Genomic DNA, 26,919 nt, shown 5'->3' with positions numbered 1-26,919 from the left:
TTCAACCCATGGTAACAACATCCCTTCAATGTAAAGGAGAAAAGCTATGACCAGATGTACAGAACCCGTAAGTAATGTACTGAAGAAGCTAGAGATCGTGGAACACTCAGTCATATACGTTACAGCTTCTTAGGTATAGTGGGGAAAAAAGCAAAGTGCATTCTGAGCTGTAAAGTTCGGCTTTTTGAGTAGGCTGTAGTTTTCAGCAGACTTTAACTCTTTTGTTCTTCAGTGTTTTAATAAACATAACTGTTAAGCACAAACTTATGTTCCTTTAGCACAAGAGGTGGGACAAAATTAATTAAGGCTAGTGTGCTCCTACTTTGATTTGGAAAGATTAATTGATAAAACTGGAGAGCAAGATGTGCAGCACTATGTAATCACACATGGAAGAAACTGTAGTTGCATCCAGGGATTCCGAAGTTGCACCATGGAGCAACCTGTGCCTGTGTTCCCATACTCTGTCCTGTTCCCTCCTCACGCAGTCCCAGCCATGCCGGGATGTAGAGGGACTTGCTGGCAGGTGATACTCCTGCAGCTTCCTTCCAGCAGTCTCACTATCAAAAAGGCAAATTAGCAGCTGTGATTTTAAGATACCATTGAACTCTGACACAGCTGATACTTTTGAAAATCTTCAGTGATAGGTATGGACCAGAGAGGGCTCTGTGGGGAAGTGTGAGGTGTGACTTGTCAGCAAATCTGCTGGAAAACTCAATTGTCCTGTACCTCTGACTCATGTAGTCATCTTTCATAGTCTTGCTGGTTCTACAGTGCCTTTAACAGTGCTAGACGTTGTGTTGAGGTACAAGAAAGACATAGATCAATAGGCATAATTCAATTAATAACAGTCAGGTTTTAATAACCATGTTCCTTCTGGAAAGCATGTGACTCTTCAAATATCCCCACAGAAACAGACATATATAGCTCTCTAGATAATCAGATTATCTGATAATATTAATTTTCATGAAAGGGCATGGAATGTTTTCCATAAAGTAAATTATAGCTTCTGCAGACAATCTGAAGTCTAAGTGAATAGACAGGCTTCTCAAGCTACAGCAGTAAACCTTGACTTGTGTGAGCTTAGATATGATACACAATGTTCTTTTCAGATTTTTTTTTAGATGATGAAAGTTCAGTGTGATTTAATTTCTCCCAGGAAACTTCAGTTAAGGATTTAATACCTGAAAGCATGACTTTTAAGAAGCAGAATTATTTAGATTTGCCATCCTTGATAACAGTTACTGATTGTTGAACCAAGTAGACAAAGTCATCCTATGGAACAAGACAATGGTTTACATATGAACTGTTTGAAGTCTGAAGTGTCATCTTGAATATTTCTGTCTCTCTGCTATCAAATTTGAGAGCAGACAGGCTTTGTCTTTAACTTTGTTGACTGCTAAACACTCAGAAATCATAACAGTAAGACGCCTAAGCACAATATACAGATTGGAAAAATGGAGGTGGCATGCATTGCATTCAGTTGCAGGCAGAAGGATTAGGTATCTTATCACCAGCCAATGTGGCTTCGAAGTAATTCAGTCTAAGTTTGGCGTCTGCTTCTTTAGAATAGGAAAGTGTGACAGATTAGAAAGGTGATACTTGAAATCTGAAGTTACTCCTGATATTGCTTTTGTGCTTTGGGATTTTTTCTTGTGTGATGTGTACCCAGATAAAGTGTGCTCAGTAGCAAAGCATGTAAGGAACAGTAAAAATCCAGGTGATTCACTTCGCTAGCATGATGGTCATCATTCTTCATCTCTTAATAAAACAAGCTCTCTCCAAATGGCTGCCAAATCTGACAAGATGTGTTGAGCATAAATCCTTAAGAATACAAGATCTGCTTTGGAGAGTTGCTGTCCATAGGATGGCTTCTAATTCTTGTGTTTGCAGTGCTTGTGTTGTACTTTAGAAAGGTATTCTCAGCATCAGTTTGGCTGTTAAGATCAGTTTTTTGTATAGGTTTACAGTGCATGTGTGAGTTCGAAACACCACTTACACGCATGTATAAACAGGGTTTATTTGTGGAATTCAGCATGAGTCTGTCCTGAGGTGTACTTTGGGCTCCAGGCCAGCTCCTCTTGATACAGAATTGATGCTGTTCCTCAAAGTCAAGGTATGTGTGCTAACTTGTACTAGGTGAGGATTCATGCCTGTTGCTAGCAGGTATCGGCACAGCAGGTTGCACGGCATTTCAGTAATTTCATGCTAATCTTGGGCTCTGGATTTGAGTAAGAACTGCCTAGGGATCTTCACACTGCGGGAAGTGGCAGGAGCTTTCGTTTTGTGATTTGTCACTGGTTATTCAAGATGATCTGTGGACATACTGTGGGCAGAAGCTTGAGATCTGTTTTTAGTATCTCCTCTTTAATTGTGAACATTTCCAGAGCATTTGGAACTTGAGTGGTAAAACGCTTACTTCTCTCCGTATAGCTGAACAATGCCAAGGAGAATATAGAAAATTATAATGGTAAATAAAAAAACCACAATGCACAGCAAACTCTTAACTAACAGAGGCTGAAGATAAGAATCGTAACCTTTGGTGGTTTGTTGTGAATTGAAATGAGTGCGCTCTTGTCAATGTCATCTGCAGCAAAATACTCACAACTGGTATGAGAATCACTGTCACATAGCGGTACTTTAAATACAAGTAGTTAGTTTCCTATCTGTGTTTTCAGTAAATGAACAGGTCTTTCTGAGGTTAACTGTTAGTGTGCCAGTACTAGAGCAAGTGTTAAACATGGGAAAATACAACACAGATACGAGTGATGTTAACAGAGAGAGAGGTGGTTAAGGGAACTATATCAGCCAAGATGACAAGCTGAGGCTTACGGTGTTCTTTGTGTGTGCCAACCAGAACTTTTTCTTCATTTTCAGGCCTAGCTGAGAGGTGGCAAACTTCTGCAGCCAGCGTGCTCTGTGCTGTGCTTGAGGCTTGGGAACTAGATTCACTATACTACAGCTTTACCAAGTTGCTGCCTTTGGCCAAGGAGATGTGTTTTTATGTCCCCAAAAGCTGAGGTGTGAATATCCCCCTAGATTTAGCTGGACAATCTGATTTCCCTCTGGTGGATAAATGAGGGAGCAAGAGATTGTTGGATAGCTGTGGACTTGGGTTATGGGACACACCAAGTTTACCTGTTAGAAGAGGTAAGATTTTAGAGAGCTTTCTAGTAGTAAGAAATGTCAGTATTCTAAAATATTTCTGTACTGTTGTTTATAAAAAATCTACCATCCACACAGAGGACCACTGACCAAGGATGTCAGCAGAGATTAAAGAATGGGCTTAATCTATTATCTTTCTTTTAGATTTGAGCAGTCATTATCTTTTAAACTGTGGTTCAGAATTTCCTTAGAATCAGAGAATTATTCTTCCTTTTAGAAGCTGAATGAAAATTGCATTTACCTCTGGCCTTTTGCAAGTAATATATGCTTGTTGTTTTCATACTGTAAGATGAAAATATATATTCTTTTAATTGGAAAATTCTGTTCTATCATATATGCACTTCAAACGAGACTACTTCACTGAAATACTGTATTATGACAAAAAGTGTATTTCTGTGGTGTTACAAGAAGTTTTCAGATCGTTTATCACAAAGATCCCCTTCTGAAACTATGCATAACAAGACTGAACTCGGGTAAAATAATTTTCACCTGACGATGCAAAGCTAATGTTGGTCAATAAACAAAAATAAATTGCTTTGCTGTTTCAGAATACAGATGATGATCAGTGAATGACATTCCTGATCATCACGTTCTGCACTTTTTAAGTATTTTCATGATAAAGGCGAAGGGTGGGGGTGTGTGTAATTCAGGAAATAACTACAGCAAATCAGTAGAGAATGCAGTTATTCAAAAGCCTTAATGATTGCCCCCTGAGCCTCTGCATTAGCACAACTATTTTGTATTCTGAATTTGAGAAGTTATTCTGACTTAACCCTGTGGAAAAGCTTTAATGTTTGTTTGAACAAAAGCTGAAATACGCTGACATAATGTTCTGCCTTTTTGTGAGTGTTAAAAACAGAAGTAGTGCTGAAGGGATTCTGGGTAGCACAGTGATAAAACTGTGATTCAAACCTTTCTTCTGGTGTCTTGTTTCCCTGTCTTTAAGGTTGTGGTTGGATGGAGTGCACTTTAATGTGATGGTTTTTTTTTTGGCCAGTAAACAGTATGTGAGTCTATAGATGCATGCTTATGTTATTTTTATATATATATATGGTGCTGTAGATCTATATATACACATGATCTAGGGTGTAAACAAAATTCTGGTGCATTCTATTGATGCCAGACCTTGAAATCTCGATGTTTCCCTTTCTCTGTATCGCCAGCTGAGTATTCAGTGCTACCCGGTATAGAATGACACATGACAGCTACTTGTTTAATTATCACTTTTGCAACTCCCTCTTGATCAGCATGTATTAAAAGGCCTAGTGATGGGTGTTGATGGATTAACTTCTTTTTAGCAAAGACACGGAAGGTAGTACATCTAAGGCCTGATGTTGGAGGAATAAATTTTGTCCTGTCAGAAAGGTGAAACCAAAAATAGCTGCTTCTTCCATAGCAAAAGAGGACAATGCTAAGCCGTGCTCTGCATAGTCACTCCCAACAGATGTCAGCAAGCCTGGAAAGGCCAGGCAGGTGAGGGCACTCTTGAATTCTCCACTGAGTTCTAGCTGGGGATGAACAGGTATGGTCTTGGTACTCCATGCTCCTGAATACCTCTAGCTTCGTAAAAATAAATATGTAAACAAATAAATGAATAAATTCCTAGAACCTGTATCTCCCTTGAAGACTGTACAGCCCATCTCCACAAGTATTACCTAGGGGTCTCTGATACAAGCCAAACGCTAGTATCTTCTCCCCAGGGACATGAAAGTATTCTGTTCTGCATGTTGTGCTCATGTCGTCAGCACAGCTCCTCTTCTTCTTGTTGCTGGTGCCTTGCCCCATGTGCAGAGGTTGTGAGAAGACATAGCGGAATTCATACAGCCTTGAGAAACCACTGTGGGTGACAGCCTGGTATAAACAATTTGGCTGAATGATAGTTGAGGAGATAGAGGAAAACAAGTATATGTTGTCCATGTTGCTTGAAATTTTCTTTTTCATTTAATTGTCAGAATATCCTTATCAGCTAGTGAATACAGTGTTGTTACTTGTCAAGAAAAAAGTCATCAAAATATATTGGGAACAGTTCTATAGCAGCAGGAGGAAGAAGGAGCTGACGGGATCTTTTCTGGTTATCTTCGTCTCTGACCATACTTGGGTGAGCAGGTATATGACTTCTAGAACAGTATTCTTTTTTATCCTTAAGTGCTGGCTCTCCCTCTTTAAGACAACTAAAAATAAAATAATTATTGCGAAGGCTGACTTGGGAATGTTTTTGATTGAGGCAACCGATGATTGAATATTATTCTATAATTTTCCAGAAAGTGAAGATGAGTTTTGTTTTTCACTTAATATGGTGATTATTTGGCTTTTAAAGTGCGAGGCACTACTGCTGTATCTGTGTAATTCCTTTGTATCTGAAAAAGAAAGTGGCGATGAGGCAGTTAATGACTAAGAGCGAGTGCATGTCTAGCAAAAGACGGCTGTTTCCTTCAGTTCTGCTTGTTCTGCTCTGTTTTCTCTCTGTTCCAGGAGAAAAGGCATGGCAAAGAAAATCTGTTCTGAGACCTAAGGTCTCAGAAAGTGCAAAATAATGGTACTGCTTATGTGCATTAATAATTTATACTCTACCATTTTAGTAGGTTTATCCACCAATTTCCTTTTTTCTGTACGTTACCACATAAAAATTATTACTCCATGATAAAACACAAAGATAACAGTATATTATAATGTGTGTATTTTACATATAGCTGAATTGGTGTAGTATAAAGTAATGTTTGAAGTCTGGATTTACGGGTTTTTCCCCCCACAATGTTTATTTTGGTAATTCCACTGTAGTTACTAGACTTGCAGTGCAATCAAATTTAAACCCACATTTACCACTGAGGGATTCCCAGTAATGTTGTTCTGTTCTAGAGAGAAGCTGAAGACCGTTCCTCAGTGCAGGCCCCACGGGAATCAAGTGGAGCGGCAGCCTTAGATCGGGGGTGTAGTGGGGAGGTATGGTTGTACAGCACCAGACGTGACATGGTGACACTGCACAGCTCATGGAAGTGGGTTGGTGTTTTTCTACTTAGCAGTGAACATCCGTACACTGCTGTAGTGTAATTGGGAATAACTGCATTCGCCTTCGGGCAGATGCTAGACATTCAATATTCAACATGGTATGAAATACAACAGTTCCGAGCTCAGCTCCTTCCTCTTACTTCTGTGGAGCCTTTGCCAGATACCTCCCTCTAGCACTCATACCACCCCCACATCCCAACAAAAACCAAAACGCAGAAGTGTACAGTAGGCCCATAAGAATCAAGAGGAGACCGGTTTGACCCATACCCTTACGGCTGCGTCTCCATGCACTGAAATCTTGGTATCTTTTCTGAAAGGAAGCTTAGATTGTCTCATGCTACTCTGTATGAGTGCTGTGCTTTTCTTCTGTCTGAATGTACAGTTTCCTCTTCATTCATCTGGAATGCCTGTGAAAAATAAGTCCAGCTGGGCAGTGGTAGAACTTGGGAAGGCTCAGAACGGCTCTGCATGCTGTGTGCTGAGCCTTCTCCTGTCGGGACGTTGCACGTGCTTGAGTGTGCAGGAGGCTTGGCTTGCTTGTGCAGCACCCTCCTGTTTTCTCTACAAGGCAAAATTAAAGCTGCTTTACCTTGCCTAGCTGTGGAACCCTGACACAGGTTATTGATGCTCTTTCAGGGTTCTAATTTTAATGGGAGTTTTCACTCAAACAGGCCTAAGGGACCTCTGAAGTCGGTCAAAGTGCAGGCGTTAAGCCCATCTTTATTGGCTGTTAAGAGTTTTCCTGTTGTTGGCTCAGCGTTTTCCTCTCTGAGAAGCAGATACGTGGTAAATATATCTAGCAGAAGGTTGAACACATACAATTAACGTGCCACACAACTTGTTAAACAGTCATAAGAAGCAATACTGTTAGCTGGTCCTGAATGTGAAGCCAGTCTGTAAAAGACAATTTGGCACATGACGTGCTCCAAAAGAGGTTATGACTGTTACTTAAGGTAACAAACAACAGAATAAAAAGAACAAATAGAGTAATAAAAGAGAGGGAATTTACATACAAATAAAAGCAGCTGGAAGTAAAGAGGCCAGTAATCCTAGTGTTCTGGTTTATCTTGCTGGCCTTTTTCTTCCCCTCCTCTTCCCAGGTTTAGCTGAGATGAAGTGATGCGGCATTGCATTCACACCTCCTTGAAGGTAGGGAGAAAGGCAGTGAATTCATACTTCTTGCTGTTGCTCTTGGATGGAGCCATTTTTATGCAAGTCTGTGGTAGCCAGGGAACAGTGCATTCAGAACAAGAAAAAAGAAGCTGTAACAACTATGAATGACTGGAAGGAAAGTGCAGTCATTGAAACAGAGGCCACCACACTGAGAAATGTCAGGGGTTTTGTATTTTTCTTCCAGTAGCTGCTCCTTTTCTCTTGTAGCTTTTTTTCCCCTCTTGTTGATGAATTCTTTTCCCTACCTCAGTTGAGCCCTGTGGTTCTCTCTCTGGTTTTATTCAGTAGTACTGGTGAGGAAAAAGTACCTGGGTGCATGTTGTACACCTCCACATGCCATGCCACATCTCCCCCCCATATCTGCACACTGCTAGCTGCAGTGACCTGGACAGGTCTCCCAGAGGGAGAAAGGAAAAAATCTTCCATCGCTGCAGCTGCTGGTGCCACAAGTCTGGAGAATACGGATACTTGGCAACGATTTGACGAGAGCAGGCTTGGGTTAATGAAAACAATGAAACTGCCACTTAACTTCCAAATGGATTTCCATGGAGACAGCTAAACAGTAATAGTGTTTGGAATTTTTTATTCAATAAAAGTTTGAGTTATAAATATTCTCCATTTGTTTCCTATTTACAGTTGTAAAATATTTTAGGATAGCCTACCCATCACCTGTCATTCAATGTCTCTATAAATGCCATGAAAACATCATTGTGAAATAAAAACATAGTCTTATTTTCAGACCACAAACCCAATTTCCACACACTCACAAAATAAAATCAAAGGGACAAAAAAGAGGAGAGAAGGAAAGTGGGGGGGTGGGGTGGGGGGGTAGGCAAGAGGAATACAGTACAGCAGGCAACAATACAATATTTGCTACACAGTAGCAAAAGAAACAGGTAAAAAAAATTTAGTCTGCTATGATGACAAGCTTTTCAGGACATTTGTTATAGACCAGCGTTGTCCAGTGCATTTCTGAAGGACGAGTTGAAATCCAAATTCATTTTCATTGTTTTCCTGCAATTCCAGGCAACGCTTGGATTTTCGGTTCTGGATTGGACCTCCCTTTAAAGATGGGGAAAAAAAGAGGAGTTTGGATTACACATTGTGAAATTGTTGCATTCCTACTGTGTGGTAATATAGATTAGAGAATGTTCCAATGTCTGTCTACTGAAGTCCACTGCTACTGTGAAAAATGTTTCAGTTAGAGACAAGATAAGCGCTAGGCTGGATTTGGAGTGAAGGTTCTCTTTGTCACGGGCTGGTTTAATCTCTGGTGCAGTTTAGAATAGCCTCAATTGCCTGGTTACCGTTTCAGCAATCGGAGTTTCGACTCAAGCTGTGTTTCTATTCATGCTTTTTAACCACGAGCCAAATGCTTTCTTGTTTGCTTTAGTTACCTAGCTTAGTGGCTCTGCTGCACCCCTGAAACATCAGAAAAAGGCAAAAGAGGAACAGTGCCATGGCCAGGGAGTTCCTGTATGTAGCTGCTGTAGAATAAAATGCAAAATTTGTTTATTTTTTGAATTCCCAAATGAACTGTCTGTTGGAATCTTATGTTGTTAATGGTATTGACTGTTCACTTCTCATCTTAATACTGCCATATTAAAGTCCTACCTTCACTATTGAGTTGCAGCCAACCTTAAATCATTAGGGCTATGACACAGTTAACTACAGACCTAAATTACAATTAAATTGTCATGTAGGTAACATAAATTATTTTTTTTTCTTTAATTCTAGTTTCAGTTGGTTCTTTTGCCCTCTCTCCTGCCTAATAAAGATAATAGGTAACTTGTACACATTAGTGTCTGGGAAGTTTCTTCCAAGATACACAGAGTAATTCACACAGAAGTCTAAAAGTCTGACTTTCTCTACAGTATCTTGGACTTGTATAGTAGAGAATTACTGGCTTCATCTGCAAGTCAAAGAACTGACTGTAAATCAGTACAGATTAGTACAGCTGAAGTATGGAAACAGCAGCCACATTTAAATTACTTAATTGTACAATGGGAAAGAAATAGTTGCTATTAAAAAAAAAAAAAAAGTATTGAAGTAGTAACTGGGATAGATTTCTGTTGTAATCCCAAGGATATTGGCATAAATCCGATAGAGATGCTGAGTTTGCCTGTTCCTCTGACAAGGGCAGCTCATGCCATTCAGTACAGGTTGTGCTTTGTTCAGAGAGGTGACCGGGGGTCTCCTCCCCTCCTATCCTACCGGTAATACTCAGTAAGTACTTTCTCTGAGAAGTGACTTTCAGAAACGTTTTTTGGACTTGGCTAATGAAACACAGAATTAGGTTTTAAAGCCTTAAGTTTTAAATACGGCTTTGGGTAAGAGAGAGACCATTTCTAGAATAAACCACAAAATTCAAAGCATGAGGCTCCCATAAATCCTCCTTAGTAGGCCTGCGTGCAGTCTAGGTACAATTTTCACTGATTACTTTCCTAGACAGGCAGGCATACAGTAGGCATTTTAATATACCTCTGTAACGAATTGCTGAGTGAACTGTATTTTCCCACTGCTGTATAACCATTATTGACACTCATATTAATAACAGTTAGTTAAATTTGGGTGTCTGGTGGGAGCATAAACTCTGAGCTCTCTAAAAGCAATAAAATTGCTTGACATACAAGAAATCTGAAGAAACTAGGATGGAAAATCAGTCACAGCTTTATTATATGCTACTTGTTCCCTTATCCTAAACACCCCCCCCGCCCTCTAAAGCTCACTGTGGTGAGATGTCTGTGTTGTGTGCCCCCCCCCCCCCCTTGAATTCACTGAATTCAATGAGCTTTGAATTAGGTCCTTAAGCTATAAAACTCTAAGGTAATGGATATTTCTTGTTGCCAGAAAAAACAGTTGTGTTCTCTCTGGGGTTTGTTTGTTTGTTTTTTCTTCTAGCAAAACAAATGGTTTCTATTCCTAATGAAAACTGTTGATTATGGTTTTTCTCTGCATAGATTCAGTGTTGCATGGCACCCAGGGTCAGCTCCCTGGGTTTAGGTTGGGAATTTGCTACAAATGTTTCTGCTTAAACCCAAAATTGGGATCAACTTCCTTGGGCTTCCGACTGATGATGGAGGTGCTTGTGTTGCTGTTGTTAAACTAGTTCTGTATCTTTCACTTACCAGTTAGCCCTTGTCTCAGTTTTGGTGTCTTAAGACATCCTCAGCTCAGGTGTTGCACTAAGGAAGCAGGAGAAAGAAGCTGTCCCACTTTCTGTCTTGTCAGAAAACTAACCCATTATGGAAGGCTAGTTCAGTTCCATTACTTGGCTGATTTTTGGACCTGGAATATGAATCTGGGTATGGTACTTCCAGAACCTCTGCCATTTCTAATTTATTAGTGTAAATGAAAGAACAGAATTAATTCTCTCCTTTTTATGTAAAGCGTAACAGCTATAACATGTGTTTCCCTGGTACAGTTCTTCTTGTCCAGACTCTGAAATGAATTCTGTGGTATTCATCTTGAGAACAGCTTTTATGCCCGTGAAGAGGAATGAGCTAGGATGCTTAGGTCTAGCTGGCTTCAGCTGCTGGGCTGGGGCAATCACCTCGTTTGCTGGCTGTGCTTTGTGCACTCTGTCAGTTGCATTCTTTGGTGCCTATTTTTTCTCCCCAAGGACTATGTATGGGGCCCAGTCATCTAACAGAGCTCTGTTAGGTAGAGGAAGCCACAGCACTACAGCTTAAATACTGCCACCCGGAGCTGGAGCTTCTTTCTGCCAAACTCCCATCTGTTTCAGTGGTCAAGGCTTTCTGTCAGTTGAATGGCCCAAACGCCTTCTATTCCCATTGAGGATTCCGGGGCACAGGAAGGAGGATGTTCACAGTGGGGACAATGCTCTTCCTCTATTCTACATCATGTGGAACACCCATAGGTGTTACAGTAAATGTATTCAGGTGAAATATTTTAATACAGGCAGCTAAATAAACAAAGCGTAAACTGCTTCTAAGGAAAAACAAAACAAGCAAGCAACCAAAAAACAACTCAAAAAGCCCACTCCCTTCCTTCTCTTTTCCTGATGTGCCCTTATGTGAATCCTGCTTTTATTTAACAGAAACAAGTGACTTGGGAGATAAAAAGCCAAGGAAGCTCTTTTTGATGTGCTGCAGAGCACTCTGCAGTGGCTACTGAAAATCACCCTGCTGAGTACATTGGAGTGCTGTATGGAACATAAGAGAGACACCCAAGTTAAGTAGTGCCTAATATGTGTGAATTGAGTGCTGTAGAGAGCAGGGATGCTTTTAACAGGATGCATTTTTTTCCCCCACAAAAGAGAAATGTAAAGGCTCACGTCCTGTTAGGAGCCAAGCTCTTCTAAGAGATGTGAGGTCTGTGCAGAACCACAGATTAATCCCTCAGGATGCAGTCTGTGCAGCTTTGGCTCCTTTCAGGAAGTGCATAAATGAAAAATTGCTCTGAAGTACAGGGAGAAATGTTCGTATAGTGCTCACTTAAACTTCCTGTTGTTGGCCTACTTAATTGTGTCCTGTGTTTGTTTCCCCCCTCCAATGCAAGCCCGTGACAGTGGTATTGGTTTGTTATCTCCAGGGTGCTGACAGTGCACCCACTGTATGTTGCAAGGCCTGAACTATCGGGCTGTTTAATTGTTAAAGCCTGTGAACCGAGTAATGCCACTGAAAGAAACAAGCAGGACTGATGCACTGAAAACTAATACTGTGGTTTGCTGCTTGGCCTTGGCCTCCAAATTACAGTATTCCTGAATGGTTTCTGCAGCCTGTCATTGTTAACGTTTGGAACCCTAAAGCCAAATGCAGACAAAGGTGTCCTTTTTAGTTAATTCTCGCCCCCCCCCCCCCGTAACCATTTAGTAAAACTTATATAAAACTCTTGACAGTCATGTTGACTGCTTGCTCAGCAAAATGGTTTATTGTAATGGTAACACTTCAGGCTAAGTCAAAGTCAAGTTTGCTCTCTGGCTTCCTTTCCCTATCCTAGGGTAGGCCTTCTACTTGAAATTTAGAGGTGAAAAGTTGATTGCGTAGGGTAATGTCTTTCATCATGATACCTAAAATATAATTCTACAGGCGGCTGAAACAAGGTAAAGAGGAATTCTGCCCAGCTGAACAGAATTATGATTAAGATCACTGATGATGAGAGGCAGCCCAATGGTGGTGGAAGTCTCAAGAGGATAAATAAATTTCCAGGTCAACTATTTTATAAAAATAGACTGAAAATGACAGTACGAACAAGTTTGACTGAAAACTTGATGTGTTTTGCAACGCAAATTGAGGCACCTCCTGTGAGAAGCACAAATACTCTTATCTCCTGCTGGTAGCCTTAGACGCACATAAAACTGATAGAGTGCTTCATAAATGTACTTTTAATGTTAATTCTATCTCAAGTCACGCATCCGGTTATGACCAGTAGCTACTGGAAAGTGTACTTTTTACTTCCTTTAGAATTACTGTACTTTCTGTGTACCTGCCATTTGTAAGAGGCTTCCTTTCAAGTCTTTCACTAAAGCAGAATTTATCCAGTAATATGGCACCTGAGAACACCATTTGATGTGCCTCCAAACCACTGCAGCAAAGGATGCTCCAGTGTGCTTGGTGGGCAGTCCCGTGCCAGTCTGTTGTGCATAAAACCCAACTTGCTTTTAGAAAGATCAGCATGTTGTAAGTATATGCTTATATATTGTAGGTTAGAGCTGGGCTGCTAATAAGCTGTGCAGAGTAATTAGTCTTTGAACTGTTCTGTGGTTTTCTGTTTTGGTTTATTGCGGGGAGTGTGGTGTGTGGATGCACAGTTCCCAAACCTCCCCCTTCCCGTATTTGTTCTGCAAGGCACTGAAGTGGGGATGAGTCTTTTCTGGATTATTGGTCCTTGCAGAGCCAGGATTAATTGAAAGCTGCCCTAAAGCTTCTCTAAGGTCTAGAAGGTGTCCTATGCAGAACGCTGCAGATGGGACAGAACATTGGTACAGCTTTCTTTGCAAATACCAGAGATGTAAATACAGTATTTTTCTAAAGAAATTATGTATAATGTATACACACCATGTAACCTGGTACTCCTGCCCCTCCATACCATTGCTGCTGCAGCACTGGGGTTATATACAGTGTAGTGCTCCTCAGAAAAACTACCTTCAACAAAAAAGCATGTTCTGACTTGGCAAAAGATGCATTAAGAAGATTCTGTGAACATACACCTAGAAAAAATGTTCTGAACAGCTCCTGGGTTTTCTTGCCAAAAATCTCAGCTTATAGTTACTTACCTTTTGTGCTGAATGACAGGCCCTTTAATGAGATGGCATTTTACTAGTTGCAATGCAAAATCTTTTATTTTTATTTCTGGCTGTATTTAATGGAAATTTACTATTATATTTACTCTCTAATTTTCTTCAATAAGAATTCTTTTCAGCAAGAACCAAATACTTCTCTGTTCTTTGTTACTCTGAGGTCAGAGTGCCAAGGTTGTGTTTTGATATATGAACAAAAAAGCACTCAGCAGGAAAAGAATAGTTTAGGTATTTTAAAGGAAGGATTTCAATATGCATATGTGGCATTATTAAAACTGAAAAAATAATTCACAAGATTTGAGTGACTTGGTCAATTTAGTCATTGTAGTTGGCATATCTGCTAGGTGTGACCCATGGCATTCCAGTCATTTAGGTAGGTGTGCTGGGTTCTGTGAGCTGCAAGTTGTTACACTGGGTTTCCAAATTTCCCAGAAAAAGCAACGTAGAAATAGAACACGGGGAAGTGAGGTTGTTGCTTTAGACAGAACCAGGGCTCCATAAGCCAGTAAAAGCGCTTGGGAACAGAACTTAAGACAGGGTTTGATCACTTGTAAAAATGAGGAATATTAAATGAACGCTTGAGGATGTCAGAATTACTGAAAATCAGACTGATAACTCTTGTTGGTAAGTTACTCTAAAGCGTACACTTTTGTTACGTTAAATCTACTTTTTGCTCATCACTTAAAGCTCATGTTATTCTACCTGAAAGAGGAAATAAAAGGAGTGCTCTTACCAGCTTGCCTAACCATGGCTATTTCAGAAATAGGTCTTACAAGGTTAATAAGTGTATCTTATCTCATATCACACATGCTGTATAGATCATTGCATTCACTAGCTATTATTTTTCTATTTGTACCTCAGTCAGTGACCTCAAATATTTACATGTTCACTCTCCTTTTGAGGCAGAAACTCTAATCTTCACTATTGTTTTGATAATTCGAATCAAAGAATTACACTGAGGTATACATAACATAGATAATCTCCAAACAGAATGCATGATCTTCTCATGTGTTTCCCCAGAATACTGCGGCAAATTTTCAGTGACTTTCAGTACACCAAACTTAGTCCTAAAGAAATCATTTGATTTCTACAAAAGTCCTTCTGTCTTCTACGTGGTCACTTCTGTATGTTGCTGCAGGAAGACTCTTCATAAGAAAAAACGAATAATTTAGCCCATACAGTGATTAATGTATTTTCAGTATTGCCCATTGCTTGGAAATATTGGATGATGTTACTGACTTTAGAATTTCTGCTTTATAGTTGCATGAAGGATATAGGTATAGACAGGTAATAGATTAATTTATTCTCATATCTAAAGAAGTATGACAGATTTTCCAACTCTTGGTGAACAGATGCTCTGTAAATAAAGCAGACTCTATAGCATACTCTTTGTTGTTCAAATATTTCAAAAATAGTTAAAACTATTTAAATTGAAATATTCCTCAGTGAAGTATACTGTTAGCCATTGTTCTTCTTCAGAGGCACTTGATTCCTAATATATTTGATATGACTACTGTGAAAAATAGGTGCATTAACTGCTATGTGTATGAAAGATTATCTATAGCAGTATTATATACTAAAAGGGTGTTGTCTGTCAGCTGATCATATCACCATTTACAGTTAGATAGGCAAATGAGAATCTGTACCAGACACTTTTAAAATGTGAATTTATATTTTCAGTACTAACCAAAACTAATTGCTGTGTACAACATACACTTAGGTGGAGTTATAATAGGGATCAGCCAAACCATTTCTTAAAGAAAAAGATAAAATTATTTATATTCCCTCTCCTCCTGCACTCAGGTTCTGTTGTCAGGTAGCTATCTGAGCACTGGTCTTGCATTCACTCAGTTGTACCCAGTGAGTAAATACCGTGAAACATCCTCTGACAATGGAATTGGATGCATCATTCAACAGTTACAACAATTTAATGTCTATATCATGTTTTGTCTCATTCCACTACCCAGACTTCTGAGTGAGCGTTCAGAGTTTACATAATAATAAATGCTGACTTTTTGTATTGCTGCAACAGATTTTTAATACTGCAGCTGTGAAAAATCAAACGATGCAGCCTTAGCTGTATGACCAAACTAGGTTTTAGTAACTAGTGGACAGTGCAGTCATTTAATGTTTTGTTCAATCTGGATTGGCTACATCAATGTAAAGCAGTCTAGATTCTGAGTGAAGCCCTCTAAAGGTATAATAGTTAAGTCTTCAGGATGTGGAAATACACAATAGTGTTAATTTAAATTTAAATAAGAATATTTTAATTTAAATAAAAGCAATTAAACCTGGTAAAAGGAAATGTGTTTTCCTAGAGAATGTAATTGGAATAGAAAACAAATTATAGAGAAACAGCATAAAAATCAGACAAGGAATGTATGGATTTATCCTGTCAGTAGTATTTTCCACATATCTATAAAATGTTATCACAGATTTTAGCATATTACAAAGACCCAGTGTTAATAGCAAGATTAAGAAAATAATATCTTGCAAAGAAATAAATTTAAACCTTCACTGAAACACAAAGAAGCTCTTCAGGATATGATAGCTGTGAAAGGGCATTTTACGACAGAAAATGGTGATAAAACTAAGAAAATGGAAGGAGGCTTTGTAGTACAACACATTAGCCAGACTGGAAAGGATCATTAGGGATTTTTCAGAGGGTAAACACAAATCATTACTGTATCAGTGGTGGCCAGGAAATCATTCTGACATATTAGCAAAACATCTGCAGAAACAAATATTCTAGGTATACAATGTAGATGTATATTTTTTACTGTAATTTTAATGCAATTTAAAAAATAATTATTGAGCATTGTTTCCAGGGTGGTGGTGGTGTTGTAGGGAGGAAGTCCTTTAGTTTTCTTATGGCAGCAAATCCAGATGATGATGTATTATGCTCATCTCTGATAGCTAGGATTACCTAACAATTCCTTTGTAGAGAAGGAAAAACTAGCTTTATGCTGTGCCATTGATAATGATGCACATGGCTTTTCTTACTACAGCTGCTGTCCTGTGTAACACGTTAACAGGACAATTCATTTAGAAATAAATGGAATGCCTTTCTGAGAACTGACAGTTGTAAAAGAACAAGCTCCAAAAATGCATGTTGGTGAGAGATGATTCACAGGTTGATGTTTTCTGAAGTTTTTTTTCTCACTACTAATGGGCATGCTGTTTGTAAGTCGCTTTCCTGCATCCTCCTTTTACCCTTACCAGTGTTACTGCCTCCTGTCCTACTTGGCAGCATTCAGAAAACTGTAAACGCAGAACCCACGGTACTGAGTAGTCACTGGCTACTCAGTGCTCTAACTTTGATACCCTGAAGTTCTGAACTAGAGCTTAAGATGTGCTTCTACACTATGTAAGTTAACTACAACCAGGACAAACAACAATAAATACTATGCTATGTTGTATACCTCCTTCTATAGCAGGAGTGTTAGATATAGGTAAATCCTGTGTTTCTGTGTATCTCTGGAGTCTTGAGTGAGACCTGGCCTGTAGAAAAAAATCCAAATGTAATGCTCTACACCAGTGTTTTCTGCAGGGTAATTTCGCTTTAACTAAAAAATAGATATTTTTTTCTTATACATTCTTTCATAGATTGTGCCATACGTAGCTGCCTGTGTAGAGAAACATTATAACATAACTAGGGAAAAGATGGGCATGCTGGATATATTGGCTTCTTTTGCATATTTTACAAATACTTCTTGCGATAAGCTTAGAAAAGTTACCTTTTTCTCTTTCATTCCGAGATGACATATAAAAGACTTCTGCAAACAGGTCAGGCCTGATTTATCTGCCCTGATCTAGGTTTGCTTCAAGATGTTTAAAGTAGAAGACAGACAAAGGCAACAAAGATGCTGTAAAGCATGACGGAATATTCAGATGGTGGGAATTACAAAATATACTAAAATGAAATATAGGACTTGACTTAGGATGTAAATGAGAATTAGTGGGATCTGAATTCAGTGATCAAAAGTATGAATACCTGTGAATACCAGTGTGAAACTGGTAAATGAACTTTCTGAGCATAAAAGGATGCTTAGAGTTAGAAATTTGCAACCACTGTGATTTATCTGGCTATAGGAAACCTGTTGAATTCATTGTCATGCACGTCAATGTTCAGTGATGACTACATGTTTTTAGTGGGCTGGGTGAATTTTAAGAGCGCTGACAAAACAGCTTTTTATAGGCATGCTGTTATGATCATTCAGAAAAATCAAATCTCGGCCTTGACGTTACAGGTCAAGAAGGGAATCCTCCTCCTGGTGTTACAGTGAACTGCTGGCTCAGAATAGAGCTCATTTCTGTGCAACAGCAAGCATTGACCATTGCCTGAGGCAGTCTTCTAGATGAGGTAATTCAACTAGTTAGTTAATTTTCTGATCTGTGGCAAATTGTGTATTCCTTGGTTTTGTCATTTTGTTTGGTTTTGAATCATTTAGGTTGGAAAAGACCTTTAAGACTGAGTCTAACCGTTAACCCAGCACTGCCAAGTCCACTGATAAACCATGTCCCTAAGCCAGGGGTCCTCAAACTACGGCCCGCGGGCCAGATACCGCTCCCCACCAGATACGGCCCCCCAGGATCCTCAATCCAGCCCCCAGTATTTACAGACACGCCTCCACACACACACACACACCCCGCTGGGGGTTGGGGGGGGAAACCAAGCAGCCGCAGATGGCTGCCTGCCACTTCATCCGTGCGCCAGCCCCCTGGTTAAAAAGTTTGAGGACCTCTGCCCTAAGTACCACATCAACACAATACCTCCAGGGATGGTAGCTCAGCCGCCTCCCTGGGCAGCCTGTGCCAGTGCTTCACCATGCTTTCAGTGAAGAAATTTTTCCTAATATCCAGTTTAACCCCCTCCACAGTGCAACTTTAGACCTTTTCCAATCATCCTGTCACTTGTTATTTAGGAAAAGAGACCAACACCCACCTCACTACAGCCTCCTTTCAGGTCATTGTAGAGCGCGATAAGGTCCCCCCAAGTCTCTCTTTCTCCCAGCTAAACTACCCCAGTTCCCTCAGCTGCTCCTCATCAGACTTGTGCTCTAGACCCTTCCCCAGCCGGTGTCTGTCTCTGGACACACTCCAGCACCTCAGTGTCTCTCTTGCAGTGAGGGGCCCAAAATGGAACACAGGGTTCGAGGGGCCACCTCACCAGTGCAGGGGACAATCACTGCCCTGGTCCTGCTGGCCACACTGTTTTGGATTGGCTTTGGCCCATCGGCCCAGCCTGCCCAGACCCCTCTGCAGAGCCTTCCTGCCCTCCAGCACAGCGATGCTTCCCCCAGCTTGGTGGTGTCTGCACACTTACTGAGGGTGCACTTGATCCCCTCACCCAGATAATTGATAAAGATATTAAACAGGAGTGGCCCCGATATGTTGCTTTCTAAGCCTTGTTCTGCGTTGCATGTCAGTGCAAGACTCTTGTTAACATGTCTTCCCTCCCCACTTTGAGTACGCACAAGATGCAGTATTAGTTTGCTAATGAAAATGCATTGACAGCATGCGCCTGAAATCATGCCTAAGAGTACTGTACTGCCTCGTTCTTTGGCTTTCTCCTTATGGAATAAAATACTGTGCTAACATGGCATACATAGAAAACTAATGTAAAGAAGAAAAGTTTGTTATTATTTACCAACCTGCGCATAGGGGATACCCTAGTTATTCATCTGCGGCCAGACAAGTAAGAAACTCCTTTCAGCCCAATTAGAAACCCCAAGATTTTTATATTTTCCCTAGGAAAGACAAGACATTTTGCCTAGACATCTTAACAGATTCCCAAAGATTTATGGGCTTTAGATGAGACAAAACATGCATTCCTATTTCTTTGTGAGATGTAACTCTTACTGAAATACAACTCCTTTGGAAAACAAAAATACTGAATGACAATTTTATTTCTTGTGTGTGTTGTGGTATATTCAATTAGTCTAGGTTTTCTCACCTGAGTGCTCAATATGAAGGCTTCCTAACTCATTTTAACCCAGAAACTGAACTGCTTGCATTGGCATTATATGCTTATGATTAAACTGATCTCTAGAGACTAAGAAGTAAATTGAGAGCCAACTGAAGAAAATTAAGAAACAAATTTGCACTAGTATTTCAATTGATCTGCACATCTAACATGGGAATTTGGGTTGGGCTCTTTGGGACTTTGGTCACGAATATCTAGTTATTGAAAATGGCTTTTTCCCTAGTAACCACACAAATCTGTTAGCTGATTATAATTGATATTAGGAAAGGAATGTCCTCACAGCTGCAGCAGAAACCTTGCACAGTTTACTTGGACAGTAATGGAAATCATCTATTTTTCATCTGTTATACTGGATTTCGTCACTGTCAGATTCAGGATACCAGACCTGATGGCTTGATCATCTCACTAAATAACAGACTTGTTGTCATCTATATCATTATTGCATCCTGATTTAGTTGCCTTCCAAGTGAACTTTTGTTCTCGAGTATTTGCATCTTGGATTGCAGGATATTACTGTAGCCAAACCTTGCTTACATACATATTGTTCTTGTCTCCATTGGAATTAAAGATGCAGCTTCTACTGACTTGATCAGGACAGAGTTTTGCTTTCATCTGGGAACTTAGAAATAACAAAACATCTATGCTAAAGGTAAAAGTACTCTCATCCATTTCTCACAGCTGAGGAACGCAGAACCCAAGAAGTGACTGGTCCAGTAATGCAAAGGAGGAACAGAGAACAGATCTCCTGAAACCCAGCAACTTCATTTGGTAAGTTTTGGTTGTCAGTCAAGTTGTAGAAAACATTTTGGATTAGGCCATCCTGCTGCACGCCTGTCATTATAATGCCATGCAGTACCTTGGCAGCAGCAGCTGTCATCTGCGACTTTTGGATAGAGCCTACCTGGACATCTGAAATTAGGAAAAATCAGGTGGAACCAGAAGAAATAATGTCTTTGTAAATAAATGTGGTGGTTAAAATTATATGCTAAAATATGCAAATAGGGTATCTGTTTTGAAGGGAAAACATGGGTATGTGTTAACTTCCTTCTAAATTAATTCAGTACAAGTGTCTTTGGAGCTTAAATGTAGTCCTCAGGAGAGCGAACACTGCATAATGTGATACGCTGGAAAAGACTTGAAATGCACCCACTGAAAGCTCATTGTCCTGCTGTATTCGCACACAGGCTTTCTAGCTGGCAAGTTCTACACTAATTTGCAAAGATTAAAACTTGCTGCTAGAAAATTACTCCAAATAGATAACTAAACTGACACAAGGAAATTTTGGTTACCACTAACTACAGCAGTAAATGCAAACAACTTTTTAACACTAGCTGTTAAAACACAATAGTATATAGCAATATATGTATTTGATATTTTTTCTGGATGTTTTCCATATACTTTTTCATATTTAAGTTAAATCAAGTATTAAAAATGGAGAAAGACTGAATGCTTTCAGGTTTTCGTACTTCTAAACAATTTCATTCTGCATAAGTGGAACGAAAGAGTTTGTAGGCTGATAGTAAGACAGTTCAAGGAGTATAAAATCCCTAAATCCTATCTATCTCTTTTGTCCTTGTGTGCATGTGTGTGTGAATTGTTTTAGGTATCTTATAGTAAGCATAAGTATTACCATCTTGAATCCATAGTAAACCACTTCCGTAATTCAAGTAAATCCTTTCGATTCTCTTTGTAAGTGTTAAAGTGGTCATAGATTAAGCGCTGCTAAAATCTTATGATCAGCCTATGAGTAAACCTGTAGATATAAACTGTTGTCCAAGTCTGAGACTAAGATTGCACCTAGCCGCACCTAGGCTCTATTAAGAGTTTAGAAAGCAAGGGGGTCTACTCTGAACCTCGTGACTCAACAGGAAGGTCTCCCTTACCAGTTTCGTCCTACTCTTTGTATCTCCTCCATTAGACATAAACCGTCGGTGAAGTCTGGGTTTAAGATTGGATCTAGCTGCACCTAAGAGTTTAGAAAGCAAGGGGGTCCACTCTAAACCTTGTGACTCAATGGAGAGATCACTCTTACACTTTTACATTTTTTATTCCTATGTAAAATCGTATCAACTTAATTCTAACTCAGTTTTAATTTGATTTTTGTGTGTTCTATCCATGTAATAGGTAATAGTGACCCTTGCTATCAAACTTTGTGAAGTTGTACTTCCACAAATTCATATTAAAACTATTTTGTTTATACCTTAGGCAATTCTCTAAGTGACCAAAGCACTCACTTTGTGACAAAGTTGCACATGAATTAGGGACAGATTTATTTAGGGACAAATTTATTAGGGCAAAAAGAAAATTAGAACATTAACTATCGCTTCCTCACGTTTAAGCAGAACAGCGGATCAGGTTCCTTGTCTGCCAAATACAACACCTTGTGCAGTTACCTAGTTAGTTAAAATATTAAGTACAGGCAAGCTAGGCTAGTACTTGACCAGACAGGTGTAGCTAATTATAGAAAAAAGTGCTGCCGACATACTGGGCCCATACACCAATACTGCACGGGGGGCCCTGGGGCTTGTGAAAACTCTTTCATGGTTGAGGTTTAAAACTTTACACTTGGCAACAGTGGTTATTTAAAAATCGCATAGCCTCACTAAAAATGTGGGGCTTAGCCTTGCCTGTTGGCTCAATTAATTGAATAATTAGGTTCTGGTTTTCTTTATATTTCTCCTGCAGGATCAAAATCTGAATTTCCTTAAACAGGATCACCAATCACTTTCTACTCTGAGCCGAGGCAGACAGCACTGCATAATTATATAGCTGTATAGCAAGCAGTACAGCTTGTCTTATACTACAAATACATATTGAGTGTATCTGCATCCTTTGGGGTTAGAAGTACAGTGCAAATTCAAATTCTTGATAAATTAATGATGCTAGTTTTCTACCCCATGGCTCTCATAATGGAAGAATCTGAAGAAGTTAATGGCAACCATTGTTCCCTTAGACACACAGCTCTACCGAAATTAATCCCTTTTGTACACTGATGTCCTTGGCTAATGTATGGGTTGAAAACTGAGAGTGGGCATTAGAACGAAACTGACTGCTGTTTAATGGTGTTAGCCTCCACTTCTGCGCTATGTGTGCTCAGCAGGGGGGCACATGAAATTGATAGGAAATTGGTAGAGACTCTGCTTGCTTCACAGGCCTCCAGTTTAATCCTGCCTTGCAGTCTGCGCCCTGCATTCCCTTACTTCTTTGGGATGCGGTTGTGGGCAATGGTTCTAGCTAGAGTAGATTTGCACATCCTTTAATTTCATAAGATAAAAGCAGGTAAGAATAATTCAGAATGACTGTCTGGCAAAGGCCAAAATCTGTAGGAGGAATAAGATGTAATGCTTTCAGTAATTTTAAGTCTGTTCTTTCTTTATATAGCTACACAGAATATCTATTCAATCTATCTATTATCCAATACCTATTTAAATGAGATCTGAATTATCATGTTTATTTGTGGAATACTGTTAACAACTAATTCATTTGCTCTCATCTGTCTTCCCTTTTCCTTCAAAATCAGTTCCTACTATGCTATTGGGGAAATTATACATATGGTAACTGCAGTTGTCAGCAACAAATTTTATTTACAGCTTCTCAAGATAGAATAAACCACCCCCTCTGAACACTTCTGAACTGGAAGATTTCCTGCGGAAACCTCCAGCACTGACTAGAGTCACAATTCTCTGTTACATGTAAAAGCTATGTTAAGCATCGCAGGCAGATGCAACTACTAGTAGACATGGGTACATGACAGTGCTGAGCATAGGCTCTGCCCAGCCTCTCCCTCCCACGAGACCTGCGATGACTATCTATCCCTGGAGACACATACTCTTCTTACCTTTCTATGGCAACCACACTGGAAGTCTAATTACTTAAATTAACAGAGCTTGCTGTACTGAAAAGAATTCAAAATGGAACAGCCTTAAAAATATTAATCTCTTGGGGTTTTAGCTCTGCCTTTCTTAGACCTCTTTGTCCATAGATCCCTCCACCAGTCACGTTTTCGCACAACAGCAAATCGTGACACTGTAGCTAGTCTAGTCAGAAGCATCAGAAACAGTCACATCCCTATCCGACTAAAGATAAAAGTTGAAGACACTTTAAGATAAAGAGTAATTACAGAAAACCTTCCTCCTTTTGCCTTCATTGTGCTGCTGGAGGAGTCCTAACATGCTGTGAGTGTACTTTGTAGATGACCAGGTCATACATTGTAGAGATGCATTTTACTTACAGGGCAGGCGTTAAATCACAACTGCCTTTCTATTAGCAATAAACCTGAGAAAGCAGACTGGAGACAGAGAAACTTCTTAAAAAACCCATACCAATACACCCCTTCCAGACAGCCTGACTGAAGCCTTTAGAATGTACTTCTTAGCAGACCGAACAAACTCAGTAGCAGATAGTCAGTTTGGAAGAGCCTGGGTTTGGCTGTAAATACTTCCGTTGAAGGATGTCCCAAGCAGTTACCTGTCCATCTCCTACATCTCGGAGCCCCTTCTCTGTCACACCAGACCATGTAACGTCATCACTACAGCAGTCCCAAGGGCAGCAGCTTTACCGAGCATGTGGACAGTGGTACAGATGTACTGCTGACCTGATGCTTCCCGCAAGCATTCCGTTACACAGGGGAGCAGACTGCTGCCAGCACACTGCACGTGCACCTGCTCCTTGCCATAAAGAGCTCACGGGGTGAGAGCAGGATTAAATATTTTATTAATAAATAAGGGGTACCCAGTAGCAACTGAGGTTAGGTTTTGCATTCCTAACAATTCATGATGCCAGAGCAGCTTCCTTGACACCATGTTAAAATTAATATTTTCGTAAAATTCTGAGCATTTTACTACAATGTAATTCTTGTCTCTGTCCTCTCTCTGCCTTATGCAATTTCTGGTAACTGCTTACTATCTTGCTACAAGGTCTAATTTTGTTCTGATTAAATGAAAAAGTGGTGAGACAGACTGAACTAGGTGAACTGTCAAACACCTAAGAAGACTTTTCAGCATAAAAGTATTCCCTAAATAAGCAATTCCCTAAGAGAAGACTTGACAAACAACCTGAACAATAAAGTTCTTGAACACTACCCAGTTGATGGGAGTCTTTTCAGGGCTAATTTACATAATTTGACATAATTACAGTTATAAACACTGTAGAAGCCTTGGAAGGAAGAATGTCACTGAAGCCTACATTTTATTGGGTCTCATTGCATTTGGCAGCTGTACAAAACTGTGGAGCGTGGAAATGTGCTCAGATAGGTCCTGATTATACTAACACATGATACGAGCTTTGAATGCTCAGTGCAAATTTGTCCTGTCAGGAGGATACTGTAGTCTCCTAAGGCCTCTGTCCGGTCCTCCAGCATGACGTATAATGAAGATAGTTTGAGGTAATGGTGGTGGTTCCCTCGGTATAAGTGCCCATTAAGCCATTCTCTTGTCCACAGGGTAGCAGTGGACATCTGCGTGTCTGACTTCAGCTGCCTACAATTGAAGGGAGCCATGGAACTTGAAAATTTTAAAACTAAAGTAAAAGATAAATTTTAAAAAAAGAAATATACACACATCTATGTATGTGTATACATACACTCCTAATCATACAGAGATGCAAATTAAGAATGAAATAATTCTGTAATATATCTACAGGAGACTGCTAGCTGAGGATGACCCCCACTTTCTACTTTTGTTATATTGATTTCTCGCATCATTACAAGGGAGGAGGTGAATGTTATCTGAAGAGTACTTTGTTCAAAAAGCCGTACAGTCCTATACCAACCAGACTGAAGTCCAGTGTCCCACCACAGACTATCACGGTGCCTCTCAGACTGTAGTGTGATTTGCGGAAAAGCGAGAAAGTTTCCTCATTCAAATTGTAAGACGCACGTCTGGAATGAAGGGCAAATACTGATTTTTGTGCTGGTCAGGGAAATCTAGTTCAGTTGGTTTACCCCACTCTGGTTGGTAAGTCAGTTTCCCATTTCCTTTGTAAGACAATCCTCCACTTGCACTGCTGTATCTTTATCTATCTATCATCAGTCATTCTTGTTGAATGGCTAGAGAATCCAGAGAATTCAAAGCATACTTGCAGCCGAAGGAAGATGCTATAAAAAGCTATGAGCAGCATCCACATTTTAGTTAATACTTCACAAACTTCAAGACTACATAAGCATCAGTACTTACAGTCCTGCTTATTTCAGTAGTTCTGCTCACAGCGTAATACAGAAAATACCAGAGCTTTCAAAAAGTGATAAAAAAAGGCTCTTTTCAGGTGGACAGCTTGCAGCTTATTCACAGAAACACATCCTGTTACCAGCCTCAATGGGCATTTCAGATGGAGTTCACCAGTTGAACTTGGCAAGCCTTGATTACTTTTGTCAGCTTTGTTCTAGCTTAAAGAACATACAAGGAGCTGTGTACCACGCTGTATGTTGAGAAATAATGGCACTTTAATTACATTGGGTATTAACAAAATCCTTTTTGAACAGAAAGCTTTTAATTATTCCATTTGTCTCTTAATTTATCATAAGGAAACAACTAATTAGCTTACACTTCTCCTGGGCAGAAGTTCCTTTGTGTAAGACTTAAATACAGTCCATAGAGTCTAGTTTAACAACACTGCACCTTCACTGGGAGATTGTAATTGCAACATGGAATGGAAATGCAGACAGAAAACAAACCTAATATAGTTAAATACCATTTTTGAAGCTTTTAATAGTTAAATTACCAATGCATTCTACTGCTGCCCCCCCAAACCAGATCTAACATAATCAATATTACAAAACAGCAGCAGTATCCTGGAGTAGTAGGAACTTAATTGTCACCAAAGGGTTGGGTTATATGGAGCAATCACTGAACAGGTGGGCAATACTAAAATGTTACTGAAATACTATTTAAATATGCTAATTACAGTTTTTTACCATGGTGCCAAAAATCAAGTGCAGAGATGGGCACAGTGAGGCCCCCTCTTGACAAGATTATTGTTGAAATTTGAGAGAAGACATAACTAAAACAAAATAAAAAAAGTCCCTTGAAGAGACTAAAAGTGAAAGCTGGGATGTCTATCCAGGTTAGAGATTTAAGGTCTGATGCTTGAGAGTTACCCTTTAAAGACAAAGGTCTGGATTTTTCAAGTGCAAATACAAATTACATTAATAGTATGCTTTACTGATTAGTGTCCAAATGCTCTCTAAGATAGATGCTCAGCTGTATTACCAATGTCCTAAAATATACTGATCATGGCTGTTGAGGTCGAAGAAAAAGAAACTGAGTTGGCAGAAAAGATATTTGCAAATCCACATGGATGTTACAGAAAAATTAAATGCAGGAATAAAAAAATC

At 39.7% G+C, this 26,919-nt stretch overlaps 1 protein-coding gene and 1 long non-coding RNA gene across 15 annotated transcripts in view; one reads left to right on the top strand and one right to left on the bottom strand.

Moving 5' to 3' along the window:
- LOC308070597 overlaps nucleotides 1–26,919 on the top strand; it is a 306,714-nt gene that overhangs the window by 240,511 nt on the left and 39,284 nt on the right. For all 9 annotated transcript variants that reach the window (XR_013930760.1, XR_013930761.1, XR_013930762.1 and 6 more), the window contains 2 exons: nucleotides 17,854–17,966; nucleotides 20,268–20,357. This is a non-coding gene — a long non-coding RNA (uncharacterized lncRNA). The remainder of the gene's footprint in view (nucleotides 1–17,853; nucleotides 17,967–20,267; nucleotides 20,358–26,919) is intronic.
- Nucleotides 7,908–26,919, bottom strand: part of GALNT18 (polypeptide N-acetylgalactosaminyltransferase 18) — a 328,849-nt gene continuing 309,837 nt past the window's right edge. For all 6 annotated transcript variants that reach the window (XM_080404738.1, XM_080404741.1, XM_080404739.1 and 3 more), the window contains one exon: nucleotides 7,908–8,403. In XM_080404738.1, the coding sequence (XP_080260864.1) occupies nucleotides 8,257–8,403 (147 nt within the window). In that variant the 3' untranslated portion in view covers nucleotides 7,908–8,256. The remainder of the gene's footprint in view (nucleotides 8,404–26,919) is intronic.

Source organism: Falco punctatus (genome assembly GCF_963210335.1).
Source record: "Falco punctatus genome assembly, chromosome: 10".
Classification (NCBI taxonomy): domain Eukaryota; kingdom Metazoa; phylum Chordata; class Aves; order Falconiformes; family Falconidae; genus Falco; species Falco punctatus.
This window is presented reverse-complemented; position numbering and strand designations above follow the sequence as displayed.